The sequence below is a fragment of the Macaca mulatta genome, chromosome 20 (assembly GCF_049350105.2).
Source record: "Macaca mulatta isolate MMU2019108-1 chromosome 20, T2T-MMU8v2.0, whole genome shotgun sequence".
Taxonomy (NCBI): domain Eukaryota; kingdom Metazoa; phylum Chordata; class Mammalia; order Primates; family Cercopithecidae; genus Macaca; species Macaca mulatta.
In genome coordinates, this window is record NC_133425.1 from 28,813,937 (window position 1) to 28,833,271 (window position 19,335).

Sequence of the window (19,335 nt, forward strand, 5' to 3'; positions counted from 1 at the left end):
GAGTAGCTGAGATAACAGGCATGCACCACCATATCCGGCTAATTTTGTATTTTTAGTAGAGACGGGGTTTCACCATGTTGGCCAGGCTGCTCTCGAACTCCTGACCTCAGGTGATCCTCCCACCTCAGCCTCCCAAAGTGCTGGGATTACAGGTTTAAGCCACCATACCTGGTCAATGCCAGGATTTCTAGGACTCCAGTTAGCTACATATTATGGCTCATTCTTGTGCACATTTTAAAACTGATGAACAAAATTACATCAAGGAAAATTCAGAGCTCAAATGGTCATTATTCATAAAACCTACAACTATAGAGCCTTCTAAGTTCTCTTTCTCTCCCTTTTATTTTATTTTATTTTCTGCCTGCTTTGAATCTGCTAACTTTTCCCCCAGTGTTGAGATAAAACTCACTGCTTATGGCATTCAAGTCAAGGTTAAATAAAAGTCTTAAAGGGCTTTTGAATTACAACTCCATGGTAACCAACAACCTAGACAACTTTTTTAAAAAGATAGTATCTTGCTATGTTGTACAGGCTGGAGTGCAGTGGTATGATCGTAGCTCACTGTGACCTCAAACTGCTGGGCTACAGCAATCCTGCTGCCTCAGCCTCCTGAGTAGCTAGTACTAACTGGTGCACAATATTCAGACCAGTTAGCCTTTTTTTTTTTTTTTTTTTGAGACGGAGTCTCGCTCTGTCACCAGGCTGTAGTGCAGTGGCGTGATCTTGGCTCACTACAAACTCTGCCTCCCTGGTTCAAGTGATTCTCATGTCTCAGCTTCCCGAGTAGCTGGGATTACAGGCATATGCCACCACACCCAGATAATTTTCGTATTTTTAGTAGAGATGGGGTTTCACCATGTTGGCCAAGATGGTCTCAATCTCCTGACCTCGTGATCTGCCCACCTCGACCTCCCAAAGTGCTGGGATTTCAGGCGTGACAGCTAGCCATTTTTTAAAAACATAAAATTAGGTTTGCCTAACAATTGCTTAGAGTGATGAAACACTTAAGTGAAAAATTAATAATCTGAAGAAAAAGGCTGGGCGTGGTGGCTCACGCCTGTAATACCAGCACTTTGGGAGGCTGAGGCAGGCTGATCACTTGAGGTCAGAAGTTGGAGACCATGTTCCTGCTCAACATGGCGAAACCCCATCTCTACTAAAAATACAAAAATTAGCCAGGTGTGGTGGCGCATGTCTATAGTCCCAGCTACTCAAGAGGCAGAGGTGAGAGAATTGCTTGAAACCAGGAGGCGGAGGTTGCAGTGAGCCGAGATCGCGCCATTGCACCCTGGCCTGGGCGACAGAGCGAGACTCTATATCAAAAAAAAAAAAAAAAAAAAAGAAAGAAAGAAAGAAAGAAGAAAGAGAGAAAGAGAGAAAGGAAGAAAGAAAAATAGCTAGACAAATGTTTATAAGACCAGGCGCAGTGACTCACGCCTGTAATTCCAACACTTTGGGAGGCTGAGGCGGGCAGATCACGAGCTCAGGAGTTTGAGACCAGCCTGACCAATATGGTGAAACCCCACCTCTACTAAAAATATGAAAAATTAGCCAGGCGCAGTGGCACGTGCCTGTTGTCCCAGTTACTCGGGAGGCTGAAGCAGGAGACTCTCTTGAACCCGGGAGGCGGAGGTTGCAGGGATCCGAGATCGCGGCACTGCACTCCACCCTGTGCAACAGAGCAAGACTCAGTCTCAAATAAAATAAAATAAAACACCAAAAAAGAAGTTTACAAAAGTTAGACTCTCTCAGATCAAAGAAGTTGAAACCTTGAGCTCAGAGCAATAATGTAAGGTATCTCTGTCCAACAAAAAAAGTCACTTTTTCTGCCACACAGAGGCCAAAAAGCAAAAGCAAAAACAAAACAGAACAAAACACCTGTTAAAATTCTTTCCTGCCCACATTTGCTAATCAAACCAGACCAGCAAACAAAAGGCAGATGTGTTACTAGTTCCAGGGTACTTAGATATTTTGTATTTCTTATGTAATTTAGCCAATCCTGGCTATAATGTAAACAATTGAAAATTTGACACTAAACTCATTTGAAACTGAGAAAAAAATTGTTTTTTGAGACAGTCTCACTCTCATGCCCAGGCTGGAGTACACTCGCACAAACACAGCTCAACCTCCTGAGCTCAAGCAATTTTCCTGCCTCAACCTCCCCAGTTGAATCCTGAGCTGGAACTACGGGCATGAACCAGTACGCCCAGGTAATTTTCTCATTTTTTGTACAGATGAGATCTCACTTTGTTGCCCAGTCTGGTCTTGAGCTCATGGGTTCAAGCAATCCTCCCACACCAACCTCCCAAAGTGCTGGGGTTACAGGCACTAGCCACCTCACTCAGCCGAAACTGAAAAAAAAAAAAAAAAATTCTTTTTAATGTGTAAAAAAGTTTTCGTTTTTTGTTTTTAAAAAAAATTAAACTGCCTTGGAACTGCTTTACCCAAAATTTTGGTCTGCAGCCTTCATCAGATTACTTATTGGGGGAAATAAAATTTAGCCATGTGAACAGGTCCAGTTTTATCAGAAGTATAATTTGGATCCAACTGTCTTTTATAAACTGGTGAGCTTGCCGGGCACAGTGGCTCATGTGTGTAATCCCAGCACTTTGGGAGGCTGAGGCGGGTGGATCACCTGAGGTCAGGAGTTTGAGGTCAGCCTGGCCAATAAGGCAAAACTCTGTCTCTACTAAAAACCACAAAAATTAGCCGAGCGTGGTGGTGCACTTCTGTAAGCCCAGCTACTCGGGAGGCTGAGGTAGGAAAATCGCTTGAACCTGGGAGGCAGAGGTTGCAGTGAGCCAATAAAATAAACTGGTGAGCTTGTGTTACTAACTCATGACTTACATTCTAAAATGAAAGTTATAAGACCTTTATGTGTGTATATACGTGTTTTTGTTTTGTTTTGTTCTGTTTTTGCTTTTTGTGTTTTTTAAATTTTTATTTCTTAAGTACAGATGGGGGTCTTAGTTTTGGGTTTCTTTGTTTTTGTTTTTTTTAAGACACAGTCTCACTCTGTCGGCCAGGCTAGAGTGCAGTGGAACAATCTTGGCTCACTGCAACCTCCACCGCCCAGGTTCAAGCGATTCTCCCACCTCAGCCTCCTGAGTAGCTGGGATTACAGGCACCCGCCACTGTGCCCGACTAGTTTTTGTATTTTAGTAGAGACGAGTTTCATCATTTTGGCCATGGTTGGCCAGGCTAGTCTGGAACTCCTGACCTCAGGTGATCTGCCCACCTTGGCCTCCCAAAGTGCTGGGATTAACAGGCATGAGCTACCATGCCCAGCTGGGGTCTCTCTATGTTTACCCAGGCTGGTCTAGAACTCCTGGGCTCAAGCAATCCTCCTGCCTCGGCCTCCCAAAGTGCTAGGATTACAGACATGAGCCACCATGCCAGGCCTATATGTGTGTTTAGATGTGTTTATGCATATGTACGTGTATTATGCAAAATATCTGACATAGTTGGCCAGAAATCCTTTAAGAAATTCTACTTATATATTTGGGTGCTCATATAGTTGCAAATATTGTTGGGTGCAGTGGCTCATACCTATAATCCCAGCATTTTGTGAGGCCAAGGTGGGAGGATCACTAGAGACCAGGAGTTCAAGACCAGCCTGTGCAACGTAGCAAGACCCCAACTCTACATGAAATTTAAAAATTAGCTGGGCATAGTGGCCTATGCCTATAGTCCCAGCTACTCAGGAGGCTGGGGTGAGATGATCACCTGAGCCCAGGAGTCTGAGGGTACAGTAAGCTATGATTGTGCCACTGCACTCCAGCCTGGGTGACAGAGTAAGATTCCCTTTGTCTGTTAAAAAAGAAAATATATACAAGTTACTATGTGTGTGTGTGTATCTGTGTGTTTATGTATATATATATAGAGAGAGAGAGAGTAATTAATCCAGATGTCTTTTACTTCCTGTGACTTAAGTAAATCTTTAATCTTTAATAAATAAGCTGGTTTTAAAACTATTAGTAAAATAGGCGGGGCCCAGTGGCTCACACCTGTAATCCCAGCACTTTGGAAGGGTGAAGTGGGTAGATCACCTGAGGTCAGGAGTTTGAGATCAGCCTGGCCAACACGAGGAAACCCTGTCTCTACTAAAAATACAAAAAAAGTAGCCGGGTGTGGAGGCAAGTGCCTGTAATCTCAGTTACTTGGGAGGCTGAGGCAGGAGAATTGTTTGAACCCGGGACGCAGAGGTTGCAGTGAGCTGAGATCGTGTCACTGCACTCCAGCCAGCGTGGCTGAGGAAAATGCTCTCTCTCTCAAATAAATAAATAAATAAATAAATAAATAAATAAATAAATAAAATAAAGAAAGAAAGTATTGGTAAAATAAAAATAGAAATGTCTTCAGAATTGTCATCATACATTTTTGCTTGGGTTCACTGGTCAGACAGTTTTATATTTATCTCCACTAGATGTTTTTTTTTTTTTGAGGCGGAGTCTCGCTCTGTCGCCCAGGCTGGAGTGCAGTGGCGCGATCTCGGCTCATTGCAAGCTCCGCCTCCCGGGTTCCCGCCATTCTCCTGCCTCAGCCTCCCAAGTAGCTGGGACTACAGGCGCCGCCACCACGCCCGGCTAATTTTTTTGTATTTTTAGTGGAGACGGGGTTTCATTGTGTTAGCCAGGATGGTCTCGATCTCCTGACCTCGTGATCCGCCCGTCTCGGCCTCCCAAAGTGCTGGGATTACAGGCTTGAGCCACCGCGCCCGGCCATCCACTAGATGTTTTAAGGTTTCAGGGTCTGACACACGGGTTATAAGACTATAAATCAAATTTCAAACAAAATGACCTGTGTTTGTATAATTTTTTGTTGTTGTTAGAGATAAGGTCTTGCTCTGCTGTCCAGGTAGCATGATATAACTCACTGTAACCTCGAACTCCTGGGCTCAAGTTATCCTCTGCCTCAGCCTTTTGAGTAGCTAGGACTACAGGCACATGGAACCATGCCCAGCTAATTTTTTTTTTTTTTTTTTTTTTTTTTTTTTGGTGGAGATGGAGTCTCATTGTATTGCCCAGGTTGGTCTTGAACTACTATCCTCAAGCAATCCTCTTGCCTCCCAAAGTGTTTGGATTAGGCTAGGTATGGTGGCTTATGCCTATAATCCCAGAACTTCAAGACACTGAGGTGGGAGGTCTACTCCAAGCCCGGAGCTTGAGACCAGCCTGGGGAACATAGCGAGACCCCATCTCTATTTAAATTAAAATGGGCCGGGCGCGGTGGCTCAAGCCTGTAATCCCAGCACTTTGGGAGGCCGAGACGGGCGGATCACGAGGTCAGGAGATCGAGACCATCCTGGCCGACACGGTGAAACCCCGTCTCTACTAAAAAATACAGAAAAAACTAGCCGGGCGAGGTGGCGGGCGCCTGTAGTCCCAGCTACTCGGGAGGCTGAGGCAGGAGAACGGCGTGAACCCGGGAGGCGGAGCTTGCAGTGAGCTGAGATCCGGCCACTGCACTCCAGCCTGGGTGGCAGAGTGAGACTCCGTCTCAGAAAAAAAAAAAATAAATAAATAAATAAATAAATTAAAATGGCTGGGCATGGTGGCTCACACCTGTAGTCCCAGCACTTTCAGAGGCCGAGGCAGGTAGATCACCTGAGGTCAGGAGTTCAAGACCAGCCTGACCAACATGGCAAAACCCCATCTCTACCAAAAATACAAACATTAGCTGGGCATGGTAGCGGGTGCCTGTAATCCCAGCTACTTGGGAGGCTGAGGCAGAAGAATCACTTGAACTTGGAAGGCAGAGGTTGTAGTGAGCCGAGATCATGCCATTGTACTCCAGACTGGGCAATAGAGCAAGACTCTGTCTCAAAAATAAATAAATAAATAAATAGACAGGCATGGTGGTGCGCACCTGTAATCCCAGCTACTTGTGAGGCTGAGGCAGGAGAATCACCTGAACCCAGGAGGCAGAGATTGCAGTGAGCTGAGATGGAGCCACTGCACTTCAGCCTGGGCAACAGAGTGAGACTCTGTCTAAAAAAACTTTTAAAAAAATTAATTAAAAGAAAAAGTGAGGCAAGGCATGGTGACTCACGCCTGTAATCCCAGCACTTTGGGAGGCTGAGGCGGGTGGATCACAAGGTCAGGAGTTTGAGACCAACATAGTGAAACCCCATCTCTACTAAAAATACAGGTGGTGTGCACCTGTAATCCCAGCTACTCAGGAAGCTGAGGCAGGAGAATTGCTTGAACCTGGGAGGCAGAGGTTGCAGTGAGCTGAGACTACACCACTGCACTCCAGCCTGGGAGACAGAGCGAGATTCCTCCTCAAAAAAAAAAAAAAAATCTGTGTCTCCTGAGTTATCAAGAAATTACTCATATGTTTAAGCTTCTTACTTAGGTGAACACCTGATTGTCACAGGCTATAAAAATGATTAACAGGGAAGTAACTTGAAATAATGACTATCCTTGCCTAATATCTCAGTTTTCATAAATAATCTAGAGAAACTGTTAAAAATAAACTATGTAATGGATAATTTCTTATAAATAAATTTTTCATGGAACTTTAAATATTCTATTATGTTCTATTAAATTAACTATTAGATATTCATTAGATGTGTGGATTATTTCCAAGTAAGAAGAAATAACTGAAACAAATTGCTGAACATAAATGTTTTTGGTTGGCTTCTTAAAATTTTTTTTTTTGAGACGGAGTCTCGCTCTGTCGCCCAGGCTGGAGTGCAGTGGCGCGATCTCGGTTCACTGCAAGCTCCGCCTCCTGGGTTCACGCCATTCTCCTGCCTCAGTCTCCTGAGTAGCTGGGACTACAGGCGCCCACCAACATGCCTGGCTAATTTTTTGTATTTTTAGTAGAGACGGGGTTTCACTGTGTTAGCCAGGACGGTCTCGATCTCCTGACCTTGTGATCCGCCCGCCTTGGCCTCCCAAAGTGCTGGGATTACAGGCGTGAGCCACTGCCAACTTGGTGCGTGGGCGGGGAGCCAGTGAGCTGGGAATGCTGACTGGTCAGAGATGAAATCATGGAGAGTTGGAGCTGTCTTCTTGCAGAGTCAGTTCTGGGTGGGGGCCACAAGACCAGATGAGCCAGTTTATTGATCTGGGCGGTGCCAGCTGATCCATCAAGTGCAGGGTCTGCAAAATATCTCAAGCACTGATCTTAGGAGCAGTAGGGACGGTCAGAATCTTTTAGCCTGCAGCTGCATGACTCCTAAACCATAATTTCTAATCCAATGGCTAATGTTAGTCTAGTCCCCAGGCAAGAAGGAGGTCTGCTTTGGGAAAGGGCTGTTACTGTCTTTGTTTAAACTATAAACTACAAACTAAGTTTCTCCCAAAGTTAGTTCAGCCTACGCCCAGGAATAAACAAAGACAGCTTGGAGGTTAGAAGCAAGATGGTGTCGGTTAAGCTAGATCTCTTTCACAGTCTCAGTCCTAATTTTGCAAAGGTGGTTTCCCCGAACTCTCCATCTCCACCTCCTCCCACCAGGGCTCAAAATCACCAGGACGGGGCAGTCTGACTGATAATGTCTTTTCATTCATTTATTTTATTTATTTTGAGATGGAGTCTCGCTCTGTTGCCCAGGCTGGAGTGGAATGGCACGATCTCGGCTCACTGCACCAGGTTCAGGCGATTCTCTTGCCTCAGCCTCCTGAGTAGCTGGGATTACAGGCACGTGCCATCACGCCTGACTAATTTTTGTATTTTTAGTAGAGACAGGGTTTTGCCATGTTGGCCAGGCTGGTCTCAAACTCTTGACCTCAGGTGATCTGCCCACCAAAGTGCTGGGATTACAGGTATGAGCCACCTCGCCCAGCCCAGGGATTTCTAACTATTCTTCCACCACCCCGGCCACCACATGCTGACCCACACATACATTGGTCATGCCACTTTGGTCATGTCATCTGCTTTCTTTAGGCCTTAACTTTGTCATCTGTGGATAAGTGAGTCAAACTAGAGAATCTCAGAAAGTCTCCTGGACTCCAAAGCCTGATGACATCTCGTCACACTCTGTTCTAGACTCCTCCCACCCTCAGCCCCAGGAAAGAGGGACAGACATGAGGCTAGTCAGTGTTTTGGAAACAAGCCCACGCCTGTTTTTATACCCTGGACTCCTCCCAGAGGCCTGACATTTTTGTTACCCAAGCCTCACCTCACTGATATTTTCCAACCAGAATGGGGGCTAAATGGTCTGAAGAGAGAGAGACTTATGTTAATTAAAAGTATGAGGCAGGAGCCAGTGTGGTAGCTCACACCTATAATCGCAGCACTTTGGGAGACGGAGGCAGGAGGATATCTTGAGGCCAGGAGCTTGAGACCAGCTTGGGCAACATAGCGGGAGCCCATCCCTATCAAAAAAATAAAAAATAAAAAAAAAAGTGTGAAGCAAGTTGGTCAAGCAGGGGGTGCCTGTGGGGGCTGGATGGCAGGAGCAGATCTGGGGAGGCACCGTGGATAGGACAAGGCAGGATGGGGTGGGGCATCCTCCCAGGAGGAGCAGGGGGAGGCACCATGGTTCTCTAGGAATGTACGGGCTAGATTACTTGTGTCCTATTTCTTTTTCTTTCTTTTTAAGATGGAGTCTCGCTCTGTCAACCAGGCTGGAGTGTGGTGGCATGATCTCAGCTCACTGCAACCTCTGAGTCCCAGGTTCAAGTGATTCTCCCTGCCTCAGCCTCCCGAGCAGCTGGGATTACAGGTGCCCATCACCACATCCAGCTAATTTTTGTATTTTTCAGTAGAGATGGGGTTTCACCATGTTGGCAGGCTAGTCTCGAACTCCTGACCTCAGGTCACCTGCCCACCTTGACCTCTCAAAATGCTGGGATTACAGGGGTGAGCCACTGTGCCTAGCCCCTGCGTCCTCTTTCTCGGCTTCTGGGTGAATGTTCTGGGGCCCAGGGCCTGGCTATGGGGTGACACTAAGTTCAACAGAGCCATTGCCCATTCCAGCCCCACCTTACCCCAGGAAAAGCCTCCTCACCGCAGTGACCACATCCCCTTGGGTTGCTTTGGAAACAAACACTCCCCGGGGGCAGGCGAGTTGGGGCACAGTTGCCCAGCAACAGGCAGTGCCCTCCCTTCCGCCTTCATCCGAGGCCCGGCCTCTATGTCTGAAAGGCGGACTGCCCTGCACCTTCCGAGCCTGCATCTCTTAGTCCGGCACCAGGAAGAGTGGCTCTAGGAGGGAGAGGCGCCCAGGGACTGACCCAAGGTGAGTTGAGGGGTGCAGGAGGCCCCTGCAGATGGAGGATGTGGGGGACAGAGAGAGGTGTGCAGAGACGAACGAGAGAGAGACAGGCCAGAGCCTGGGCAAAGCTGGGGAACCTGGGAGGGGTGCAGAGGCGCCTCCGGAGGCCTGGCCTGGCCCGGCAGCAGATTCCGCGATTCCACGGAGTCTATGAGAACAAGATCAAGTCCAAGGAGACTGGTGAGGGGCGAAGGAGCCCCAAGGGGCCAGCAGAGGTGGCCGGCGGGAGGCGGTAGGGGAGACACACACAGGGGAGCCGGTCGGAGGGGAGGTTCTCATTTCTTCACCCACCACTTCCTCTCTAGGCCTAAGCAAGACTTGAGGGGGCCCAGTGGGGAGGAAAGAGGCCCTCAAGACCTTTCTGGTCTGAGGCACCCTGGGGTCCGGGAGGGAAATGGGGCTTCTGGAAAGGCCTGGAGAGCTGGGCAAGAGGGCCTGGCTGTGCGCATAGGTAGGCAGCCTGTCCTCCCGCCCCACCTGGCTCACGCTTACCCTTTCTGGTCCCCCTTGCTCCTCTGTCTCTCCAGAATGTTCTTTTTCTTTTTTGAGAAAGGGTCTTGCTCTGTCACCCAGGCTGGAGGACAGTGGTGCAATCTGGGCTCACTGCAGCCTCGAACTCCTGGGCTCAAGTAATCCTCCCACCTCAGCTTCCTGTGTAGCTGGGACTACAGGTGTGAGCCACCATGCCCAGCTAGTTTTTAAATTATTTATAGCGATGAGGTTTCACTGTGTGTCCAGGCTGGTCTTGAACTCCTGGGCTCAAGCGATCATCCTGCCTTGGCCTCTCAAAGTGCTAGGATTCCAGGCATGAGCCCCCGAGCCCAGCCCCTCTCCCAGGCTTTCCTGGACACCTGCTGCCTCTCTCTCATCTTTGTTGTGCCCCCTCTGCCTCATTTACTTCCTCTTCTTGCCCCATGTCTTCCAGATGCCGTCAACTCCAGAGCCGCCCTCTGGGCGCATGGAAGGGCCCCCCACGTGGGAGGCAGCCCCATGGCCCTCACTGCCCTGTGGGCCCTGCATCCCCATCATGCTGGCCCTGGCCACCCTGGCTGCGCTCTTCATCCTCACCACCGCTGTGTTGGCTGAGCGCCTGTTCCGCCGGGCTCTCCGCCCAGACCCCAGCCACCATGCACCCACCCTGGTGTGGCGCCCAGGAGGAGAGCTGTGGATTGAGCCCATGGGCACCCCCCGAGAGCGCTCTGAGGACTGGTACGGCTCTGCGGTCCCCCTGCTGACAGACCGGGCCCCTGAGCCTCCCACTCCAGTGGGCGTCTTGGAGGCCCAAGCAACTGCCCCATATGCCCCCTCAGCCCCAAATTCTGCTCCCAGCTCCTTGGGCCCCCAGACTTCACCGGAGGTCCCAGCCCGGAGCACCTTCTGGGGGCCCCAGCCCTGGGAGGGGAGGCCCCCCGGCACGGGCCTGGTGAGCTGGGCTGAACCCGAGCAGAGGCCAGAGGCCAGAGCCCAGTTTGGGAGCCCCCAGGCCAGGAGGCAGCGGCCACGGAGCCCGGATCCCGAGTGGGGCCTCCAGCCACGGGTCACTTTGGAGCAGATCTCAGCTTTCTGGAGGCGTGAAGGCCGGACCAGTGTGGGGTTCTGAATTCCCAGGGTTCCCCAGAGACCCCTGAGGAAGGCCCTGCCTCAGTGGGACCAGGGACCCCAGCGTCCAGCATTAGGACTGAGACTGCCCCAGGGAAGATGCCCCTCCCAGGCCCCTTCCACCAGAGTCCCCCTCCCCAGGTCGGGGTGGTGGCCAGGCTGTGTGGACTAGGGGAAGCCGAGCAGTGCCTCTGCTCAGCTGCCTCGGCTGTGGTTCAGAGACCTGGGGGTGGAGCCAACACCAGGCCAGAAGCCTTCAAGATCGCATCAAGATAAAGAACCCAAGGTACCAGATAGGCAGGAAAAGGCATCGACCACCACCTCCACCTTCCCTCAGTATTTACCGAAGCCACCAATACCAAAGAGAAAGGGTCCCGCGGTGCTGAACAGCCTCGGTGTGGCGATGACAGCTGGCAGGAGATGACAGGAATCCAGTTTCCCAGAGGCACAAATCCTGTTCTCCTTGGCCACTCACCCACTGTGAGGTCCTCTAGGAAAATACACAAAGAGAGGACCAGACCAGGCAGAGGAGCATTTTGTTTCAAATGAACTGCGGCTTTGACCCCCAAAATGCAAGGAGGAACTGTGCTGGGCCAACCTGGAGCGGCGCTGTCTTGCTGGAGTGGGGACCTGGAGTCAGAGAAAATCCACAGGCTCCCTGCCCCTCCTCCTCCATCTGCACACGCCTCAGCTTAGGACCTTCACCACTCCATGGTGAGGAATGCCATGGCCAGGGAGAACTGAGTTTCATCCAATGTGGAGAGGAGTCCCAGAGCAGGGCAGCTCCCAAACTGTGCCCTCTGATCATCGTCCCTTCCAGCTTGCTGGAGTGTCCAGAGAGACAGATTTGCCACAAGCTAGGCTTACTTATAATGCTCCACCCCATAGAAATGGGACCCCAAGTACCCGATCTTCCCTTTAGGAGAGGCAGGTGGGTGAGCAGCAGATGTAGTTTCCATTTCCCTGGAGGTCTAATTTTTCAAACTTCACTTTTTTTTTTTTTTTTTTTTTTTGAGACAGAATCTCAACTCTGTCACCCAGGCTGGAGTGCAGTGATGCAATCTCAACTCACTGCAGCCTGGATCTCCTAGGCTCAAGCAATCCTCCCACCTCAACCTCTAGAATAGCTGGGACTACAGGTACACACCACCACGCCCAGCTAATGTTTGGATTTTTTTGTAGAGACAGGGTCTCACCATACTTCCCGGGCAGGTTTCCAACTCCTAGGCTCAAGTGATCCAGCAGCCTTAGCCTCCCAAAACGCTAGGGTTACAGGCATGAGCACTGCACCCGGCCACTTTTTTTTTTTTTTTTTTTTTGAAACAGGGTCTCACTCTGTTGCCCAGGCTGGAATACAGTGGCACAATCTCAGCTCACTGCAACCTTGAACTCCTGGGCTTCAGTGATCCTCCCACCTCAGTCTCCCCAATGGGTGTAACTACAGGCATGTACCACCACACCTGGCTATTTTTTTTTTTTTTAGAGATGGGGTCTTGCTGTGTTGCCCAGGCTGGTCTTGAATTCCTGGGCTCAAGAGAGCCACTCATCCCCAAGTCCCAGAGTGTTGGGATTACATGAGCCGCCATGCCCGGCCAAACTTCAGCCTTGAATATTAGTAATTTTGCCATATTAGTTTACCACCTGTACTATTATTTGCTTTATATTTTTCTCTAAATTGGTTCATTATTCACTTATTAAAATTATTGTGACAGGACTCTTTTTTTGTATCACTTCTGTAAATGAAAAATCAGTCTCATTTGCCATCAATAGAAGGTAAAAGATGAAAATAAATATAATGTAAACAAAATTGTTAAGATCTAAATTCTGTTCCCTGATGGAAGCATTGACCTAAAACTCAGCTGTGTTTTTTTTGTTTGTTGTGTTGTGTTTTGTTTTGTTTTGAGATGGAGTCTCGCTCTGTTGCCCAGGCTGGGGTACAATGGCATGATCTCTGCTCACTGCAACCTCCGCCTCCCAGGTTCAATCGATTCTCCTGCCTCAGCTTCCTGAGTAGCTGGGATTACACGCGCCTGCCACCACGCCCGGCTAATGTTTGTTTGTTTGTTGGTTTTTTTGTTGAGACAGAGTCTCGCTTTGTTGCCCAGACTGGAGTGCAGTGGCCAGATCTCAGCTCACTGCAAGCTCCGCCTCCCGGGTTCACGCCATTCTCCTGCCTCAGCCTCCCGAGTAGCTGGGACTACAGACGCCCGCCACCTCGCCCGGCTAGGTTTTTGTATTTTTTAGTAGAGACGGGGTTTCACCGTGTTAGCCAGGATGGTCTCGATCTCCTGACCTTGTGATCCGCCCGTCTCGGCCTCCCAAAGTGCTGGGATTACGGGCTTGAGCCACCGCGCCCAGCCTAATGTTTGTATTTTTAGTAGAGACAGGGTTTCACCATGCTGACCAGGCTGGTCTCGAACTCCCGACCTGAGGTGATCTGCCTGCCTCAGCCTCCCAAAGTGTGGGAATTACAGGCATGAGCCACTGCGCCCGGCACTGCTCTTTGTTAACAAGAAAAGGGAATGATGATCTGCAAATCAGGAAGTGTTAGATACTCTAGCACCACACTGAGACCTTCTGGAAGCGCCGAGGGAGACAGACAGCCCCGCACAGGGGGCGGGATGCTGTATTGTTTAATGCTGGCCAGGAAGTTCACCCATAGCCAGGAAACACTCGCTTCTTCCTGCACAGCGGGCTAAGGAGCGCTTGGAGCCTCTCATCCAATCCCTTGACCTCCTCTCTGATTTTTGGGATGTTGGAAGTTGATGGAGCAGCCAGAAGCCCCAGGCAGAGGGACTGAAAGCCTAGTCCAGCCTCTTCCCCCAGGTGTACTCACTGGCCAGCATCCTAAGCACTGTTTCTGAGCTGGGCACTGGGAGGGGAGGAATCAGACCTGGGCCCTGCCCTCAAGGAGCTCACAGTCTCTAGCAGCAGAGTGGGGGACAAAGGTAGGGGTGAGCTAAGATATGGACACAAAACTGACACCAGGTAGAGACCAGGGCCCTGTCCCATCTCTATCACTCATGAGCTGGGTAACAACATCCCTTATCATCACCATCAGCTGACAGCACTGGGTTGTAGGGACTCTGCCCACGAGGAGTGAAGAGACCTCAGAGAAACAGAAGATAGAGGCAGGAGTTCAGAGGTTAGATGCTTCCATGCTATGGGCTCCGGAAAGGCACTGCAGTGTGGAAGAAATACAGGGACAAGGCCCCGGTTCATGATCTGGCTCCATCACTTTATTCACTTAGAGACTTCAGAAACGAGAGTTTTGTATTATGGGGCCTCATGTGCTTTTTTCATGTACAAAAAGAGAGCTGAAAGTTGAACAAGATGTTCTATTGGGACTTTTCTAGCTGTGACATTTGAGGATGAGTGAAGGGGGCCAGCCCCTCCATACCTGTGGGTATTTCTCATCAGGTGGGATAAGAGACTGAGAAAAGAAATAAGACACAGAGACAAAGTATAGAGAGAGAACATTGGGCCCAGGGGACCGGTGCTCAGCATACAGAGGACCCGCGCCGGCACTGGTCTCTGAGTTCCCTTAGTATTTATTGATCACTATCTCTACTATCTCGGTGAGGGGGATATGGCAGGACTATAGGGTAATGGTGGGGAGAGGGTCAGCAGGAAAACACGTGAGCAAAGGCCTCTGTGCCATAAACAAGTTTAAGGAAAGGTGCTGTGCCTTGATTTGCACTTAGGCCAGATTTACGTTTGACTTTACACAAACATCTCAGTGCAGTAAAAAGCAGTATTGCCGCCAGCATGTCTCACCTCCAGCCATAAGGCGGCTTTCTCCTATCTCAGTAAATAGAATGTACAATCGGGTCTTACATGGAGACATTCCATTCCCAGGAACGAGCAGGAGACAGATGCCTTCCTCTTATCTCAACTGCAAAGAGGCCTTCCTCTTTCACTAATTCTCCTCAGCACAGACCCTTTACAGGTGTCAGGCTGGGGGACAATCAGATCTTTCCCTTCCCACGAGGCCATATCTCAGGCTGCCTCAGTAGGGAGAAACCTTGGACAATACCCAGGCTTTCTTGGGCAGAGGTCCCTGTGGCCTTCCACAGTGCATTGTGTCCTTGGGTACTTGAGACAGGAGAATGGCAATGATTTTTACCAAGCATACTGCCTGCAAACACGTTTTTAACAAAGCATGCCCTGCACAGCCCTAAATCCATTAAACCTCGAGTCAACACAGCACATGTTTCTGTGAGCACAGGGTTGGGGCTAGGGCTACAGATTAACAGCATCTCAAGGCAGAAGAATTTTTCCTAGTACAGAACAAAATGGAGTTTCTTATGTCTTCTTCTTTCTACATAGACACAGTAACAGTCTGATCTCTCTTTCCCCCACAATGAGTAAAATGAAAGATGGTTGGATGGATGGATGGATGGATAAATAAATTAATGGATGGATGACTAGATAGATGGATGAATAGATGGATGGATGGATGGATGAATAAATGGATGGATGGATGGATAAATAGATGGATGAATGGATGGATGGGTGGATGGATGGATAAATGGATGGATGGATGAGTGGATGGATAGATAATGGATGCATCAATACATGGATTTGTGCATGAGATCTTCCTGAAGCAGATTCTAACTTGCTATCTGCAGAGTCATCTTTATATTTCCAGACCCAGAACATGGTCTAAAACATAATAGGAGCCTAATGAACGGGGAATGAATAAGTTCATAGATTAACAGATGCATTCGTTTTACTCTTTCTTCTTTCTATTTTAAACCTCTCCTGTCACTTTTTTTAGACGTATTCATTGACCAGAATCCCACTTATTTTTAACACCATCTTATTTCTTTCTCATATCGATGCCTTCTTTTATATCTTTAGAAATTTAAACTACACTTGCTGTATGGTTCTTTACCAAATAATGCTATTCTCTGGAGTTTTGGAATCGGAGCTAATCCTGCTATATGCTGTGTCTGCTTACTGTCATTCATGAAGATTGTTTCCTCTTATGTTTTGTAATTTTGAGCTGTGAATTCAGCTTCAGCAGGGCGTTATCAGTGGGAACGCACATGCCCGCCAAGGTTCGAAGAGGTTTCATATCTGCTTCTGCCAAGAGCTCTTCATGGGTGTTACCAACCCTGGACTGCATTATTCTTATTATTATTATGTATTTTTTAATTTTTTTGAGACAGAGTCTCGCTCTATTGCTTAGGCTGGAGTGCAGTGGTATAACCTCCATCTCCCAGGGTCAATCAGTTCTCCTGCCTCAGTCTCTTGAGTAGCTGGGATTACAGGTGCCCGCCAACATGCCCAGCTAATTTTTGTATTTTTAGTAGATATGTAGTTTCACCATGTTGGCCAGGCTGGTCTTGAACTCCTGACCTCAGGTGACCCACCCGCCTCAGCCTCCCAAAGTGCTAGGATTATAGGCACGAGCCACCACACCTGGCCTGGACTATATTATTTGTTGACATTTGGGCTTCCCAGACCATGCAGATGATGTAAACTTGAACCCCAAATCCAAGTGAGGCCAAGCCTTTGGTTATGAATTCTCAAAAGAGACTGTTTATTGTCACCAAATCTCAGAGTGAAACAGACAAGGTCCTTTTATGCTTCCTGAACTGGAGGCAGATTTTTTTCCTAGTTTACTCTTTCATCAAGGATGTCACCCCTGCCGGGCGCGGTGGCTCATGCCTGTAATCCCAGCACTTTGGGAGGCCGAGACGGGTGGATCACGAGGTCAGGAGATCGAGACCATTCTGGCTAACACGGTGAAACCCCGTCTCTACTAAAAAATACAAAAAACTAGCCGGGTGAGTTGGCGGGCGCCTGTAGTCCCAGCTACTCGGGAGGCTGAGGCAGGAGAATGGCGGGAACCCGGGAGGCGGAGCTTGCAGTGAGCTGAGATCCGGCCACTGCACTCCAGCCCGGGCGACAGAGCGAGACTCCGTCTCAAAAAAAAAAAAAAAAAAAAAAGGATGTCACTCCTTAAGGGTACAAGCTTTCTATTAGTGTCTATGTTTTCAGTTCCCCAGACAAGGCCTCATCTCCAATCTCTAGGTAGGTGTAAAGCCCTAGGCCCTTCAATGCCAAGATCACAGCCACCCAGCAGCTTGCACAGCTCTAGTGTTTGATTTCCTCTTCATGCCTCATGGGGATTTCCCTTTCTTTCTTGCAACTAAGCTGCACATTTTAAAGGATGTTTGTTTGGTTTTATGCAGCGCTTCTAGATGCATAGTGTTGAGGACATGCTTGTCAGGTTATTCCATTCACAATATCACCGAAAAGGCTATTTCCCCATATAAATAAGTTTACATCTCTCCCACCTTAAAACAACCAGCCAACCAACAACTCTTTTTTTTTTTTTTTTTCAGAGATGGGGTCTCACGCTGTCACCCAGCCTGGAGTGCAGTGGTGTAGTCACGGCTCACTGCAGCCTCAACCTCCTAGGCTCAAGCCATCTTTGCCTTGGCCTCCCAAGTACCTGGTTACAGGTACATGCCACCAGATCCAGCTGGTATTTTGACTTTTGTAGGCATAGGGTCTCACTATGTTGCCTAGCCTCAAGTGATCCTCCCTCCTCAGCCTCCCAAAGTGCTGGGATTACAGGGGTGAGCCACCGTGTCCAGCTCCAACAACTCATTCCCTACCCCTCACACACAGCACGACCTCTCACCTCCTTCACAGCCAAATGTCTGGGAAGAGCCATCTGTCCCAGCAGTCTACACTTTCTCATCTTCCTCTCTCTCTGCAACTGGTTGTAGGCTTCCGTGGGCTTCCAGCACTCTACAGAAACGACTGCCATTAAAATCATGACCTCCTATTTTAATCAAAGGACACTTTCAAGCCTCCTGCAGACAGCATTGGACGCTTCTGGAAACGTTCTCTCCCCATGGCTCTGTGGCTTTACACACACCTGCTTTCCCTCCCCGCTCCCCAGCCGTCCTCCCTGACTCTCTTTGCTGGCAGCCTGCCTTCTCAGAGGTCAGTCCTGGGCTGCTGCTCCCCTCCCTCTGCACTCCTTCTGGGAAATTTCAACCAGGCCCAAGGCTCCAGTTGCTATCTCTCTTTTTTTTTTTTTTGAGATGGAGTTCACTCTTGCTGCCAAAGCTGGAGCACAATGGCATGATCTCAGCTCACTGCAACCTCCGCCTCCTGGGCTCAAGCAATTCTCCTGCCTCAGCCTCCCAAGTATCTGGGGTTACAGGCGCACATCACTATATCCAGCTTTTTTTTTTTTTTTTTTGAGATGGAGTCTCCCTCTTGTCGCCCGAGCTGGTGTGCAATGGCATGATCTCAGCTCATTGCAACCTCCACCTCCCAGGTTTGAGCAATTTTCCTGCCTCAGCCTCCCAAGTAGCTGGGATTACAGGCGTCCACCACCATGCCCGTGTTATTTTTATATTTTTAGTAGAGACAGGGTTTCACCATGTTGGCCAGATTGGTCTTGAACTCTGGACCTCAGGTGATCCGCCCGCCTCGTCCTTCCAAAGTGCTGGGATTTCAGGCGTGAGCCACCGCGCCCAGCCTAATTTTGTATTTTTAAACTAGAGATGGGGTTGCACCGTGTTGGTCAGGCTGGTCTCGAACTCCTGACCTCAAGTGATCCACCCACCTCAGCCTCCCAAAGTGCTGGGATTACAGGTGTGAGCCACTGCACCTGGCCCCAATTGCTATCTCATACCCTGATGATCCCCATGTCTCCATCTCCAACGGTGGCAGATGTGCTCCTCCTAGATCTATTCTCCCATTATTTTAAAGGAACAGCACTGCCTCTGATATGGTTTGGCTGTGTCCCCACCCAAATCTCATCTTGAATTGTAGTTCCTGTAATCCCCACGTGTTGTAGGAGGCAATTGAATCATGGGTGCGGTTACCTCCATGCTGTTCTCGTGATAGTGAGAGTTGTCACAAGATCTGATGGCTTTATAAGGGGCTTTTCCCCCTTTTGCTCAGCACTTTTCCTTGCTGCTGCCATATGAAGAAGGATGTGTTTGCTTCCCCTTCTGCCATGACTGTGTAAGTTCCCTGATGCCTCCCCAGCCATACTTAATTGTGAGTCAATTAAACCTCTTTCCTTTATGAATTACACAGTCTAGGGTATGTCTTTACGAATAGCATCAGAATAGACTAATACAACCTCTTCTTTGTTTCTTTCTTTTTTGAGACAGAGTCTTGCTCTGTTGCCGAGACGAGCGCGGTGGTGCAATCACAGCTCACTGCAGCCTCCACCTCCTCAGGTTCAGGTAATCCTCCCGTGTCAGCCTTCCAAGTAGCTGGGACTACAGACATGTGCCACAACACCTGGCTAATTTTTGTATTTCTTGTAGAGATGGGGTCCCACTATGTTGGCCAGGCTGGTGTTGAGCTCCTGGGCTCAAGTGATCCACCTGCCTCAGCCTCCCAAAGTGCTAGGATTCCAGCTGTGTGCCATGCACAGTGCCAGCACCATTATTTTTAACTGGACTTGTGGCCACCCAGAGGAAAAGCTGCATTTCCCAGATCCCCTTGTGGCTAAGGGCATCCAT

General features: G+C 49.0%; 3 protein-coding genes across 4 annotated transcripts in view; 2 read left to right on the plus strand and 1 right to left on the minus strand.

Annotated features, from left to right (window-relative positions):
- Positions 1-9,814, minus strand: part of ZG16 (zymogen granule protein 16) — a 32,944-nt gene extending 23,130 nt beyond the window's left edge. Inside the window, exon 1 of the mRNA XM_028840825.2 lies at positions 9,719-9,814. The gene's annotated coding sequence lies outside the window, so the exon portion shown is untranslated. The remainder of the gene's footprint in view (positions 1-9,718) is intronic.
- Positions 1-19,335, plus strand: part of ZNF48 (zinc finger protein 48) — a 242,055-nt gene that overhangs the window by 52,110 nt on the left and 170,610 nt on the right. The gene's annotated exons all lie outside the window — the stretch shown is intronic.
- C20H16orf54 (chromosome 20 C16orf54 homolog) lies at positions 8,869-12,632 on the plus strand. Of its 2 annotated transcripts, XM_015125933.3 has the most exons (2): positions 8,869-9,190; positions 10,152-12,632. In XM_015125933.3, the coding sequence occupies exon 2, from the start codon at positions 10,152-10,154 to the stop codon at positions 10,824-10,826; it is 675 nt and encodes a 224-aa protein (XP_014981419.3). In that variant the 5' UTR covers positions 8,869-9,190; the 3' UTR covers positions 10,827-12,632.

Coding starts and splice junctions, on each gene's coding strand:
- C20H16orf54 (XM_015125933.3), top strand. CDS start 10,152: ATGCCGTCAACTCCAGAGCCGCCCTCTGGGCGCATGGAAGGGCCCCCC.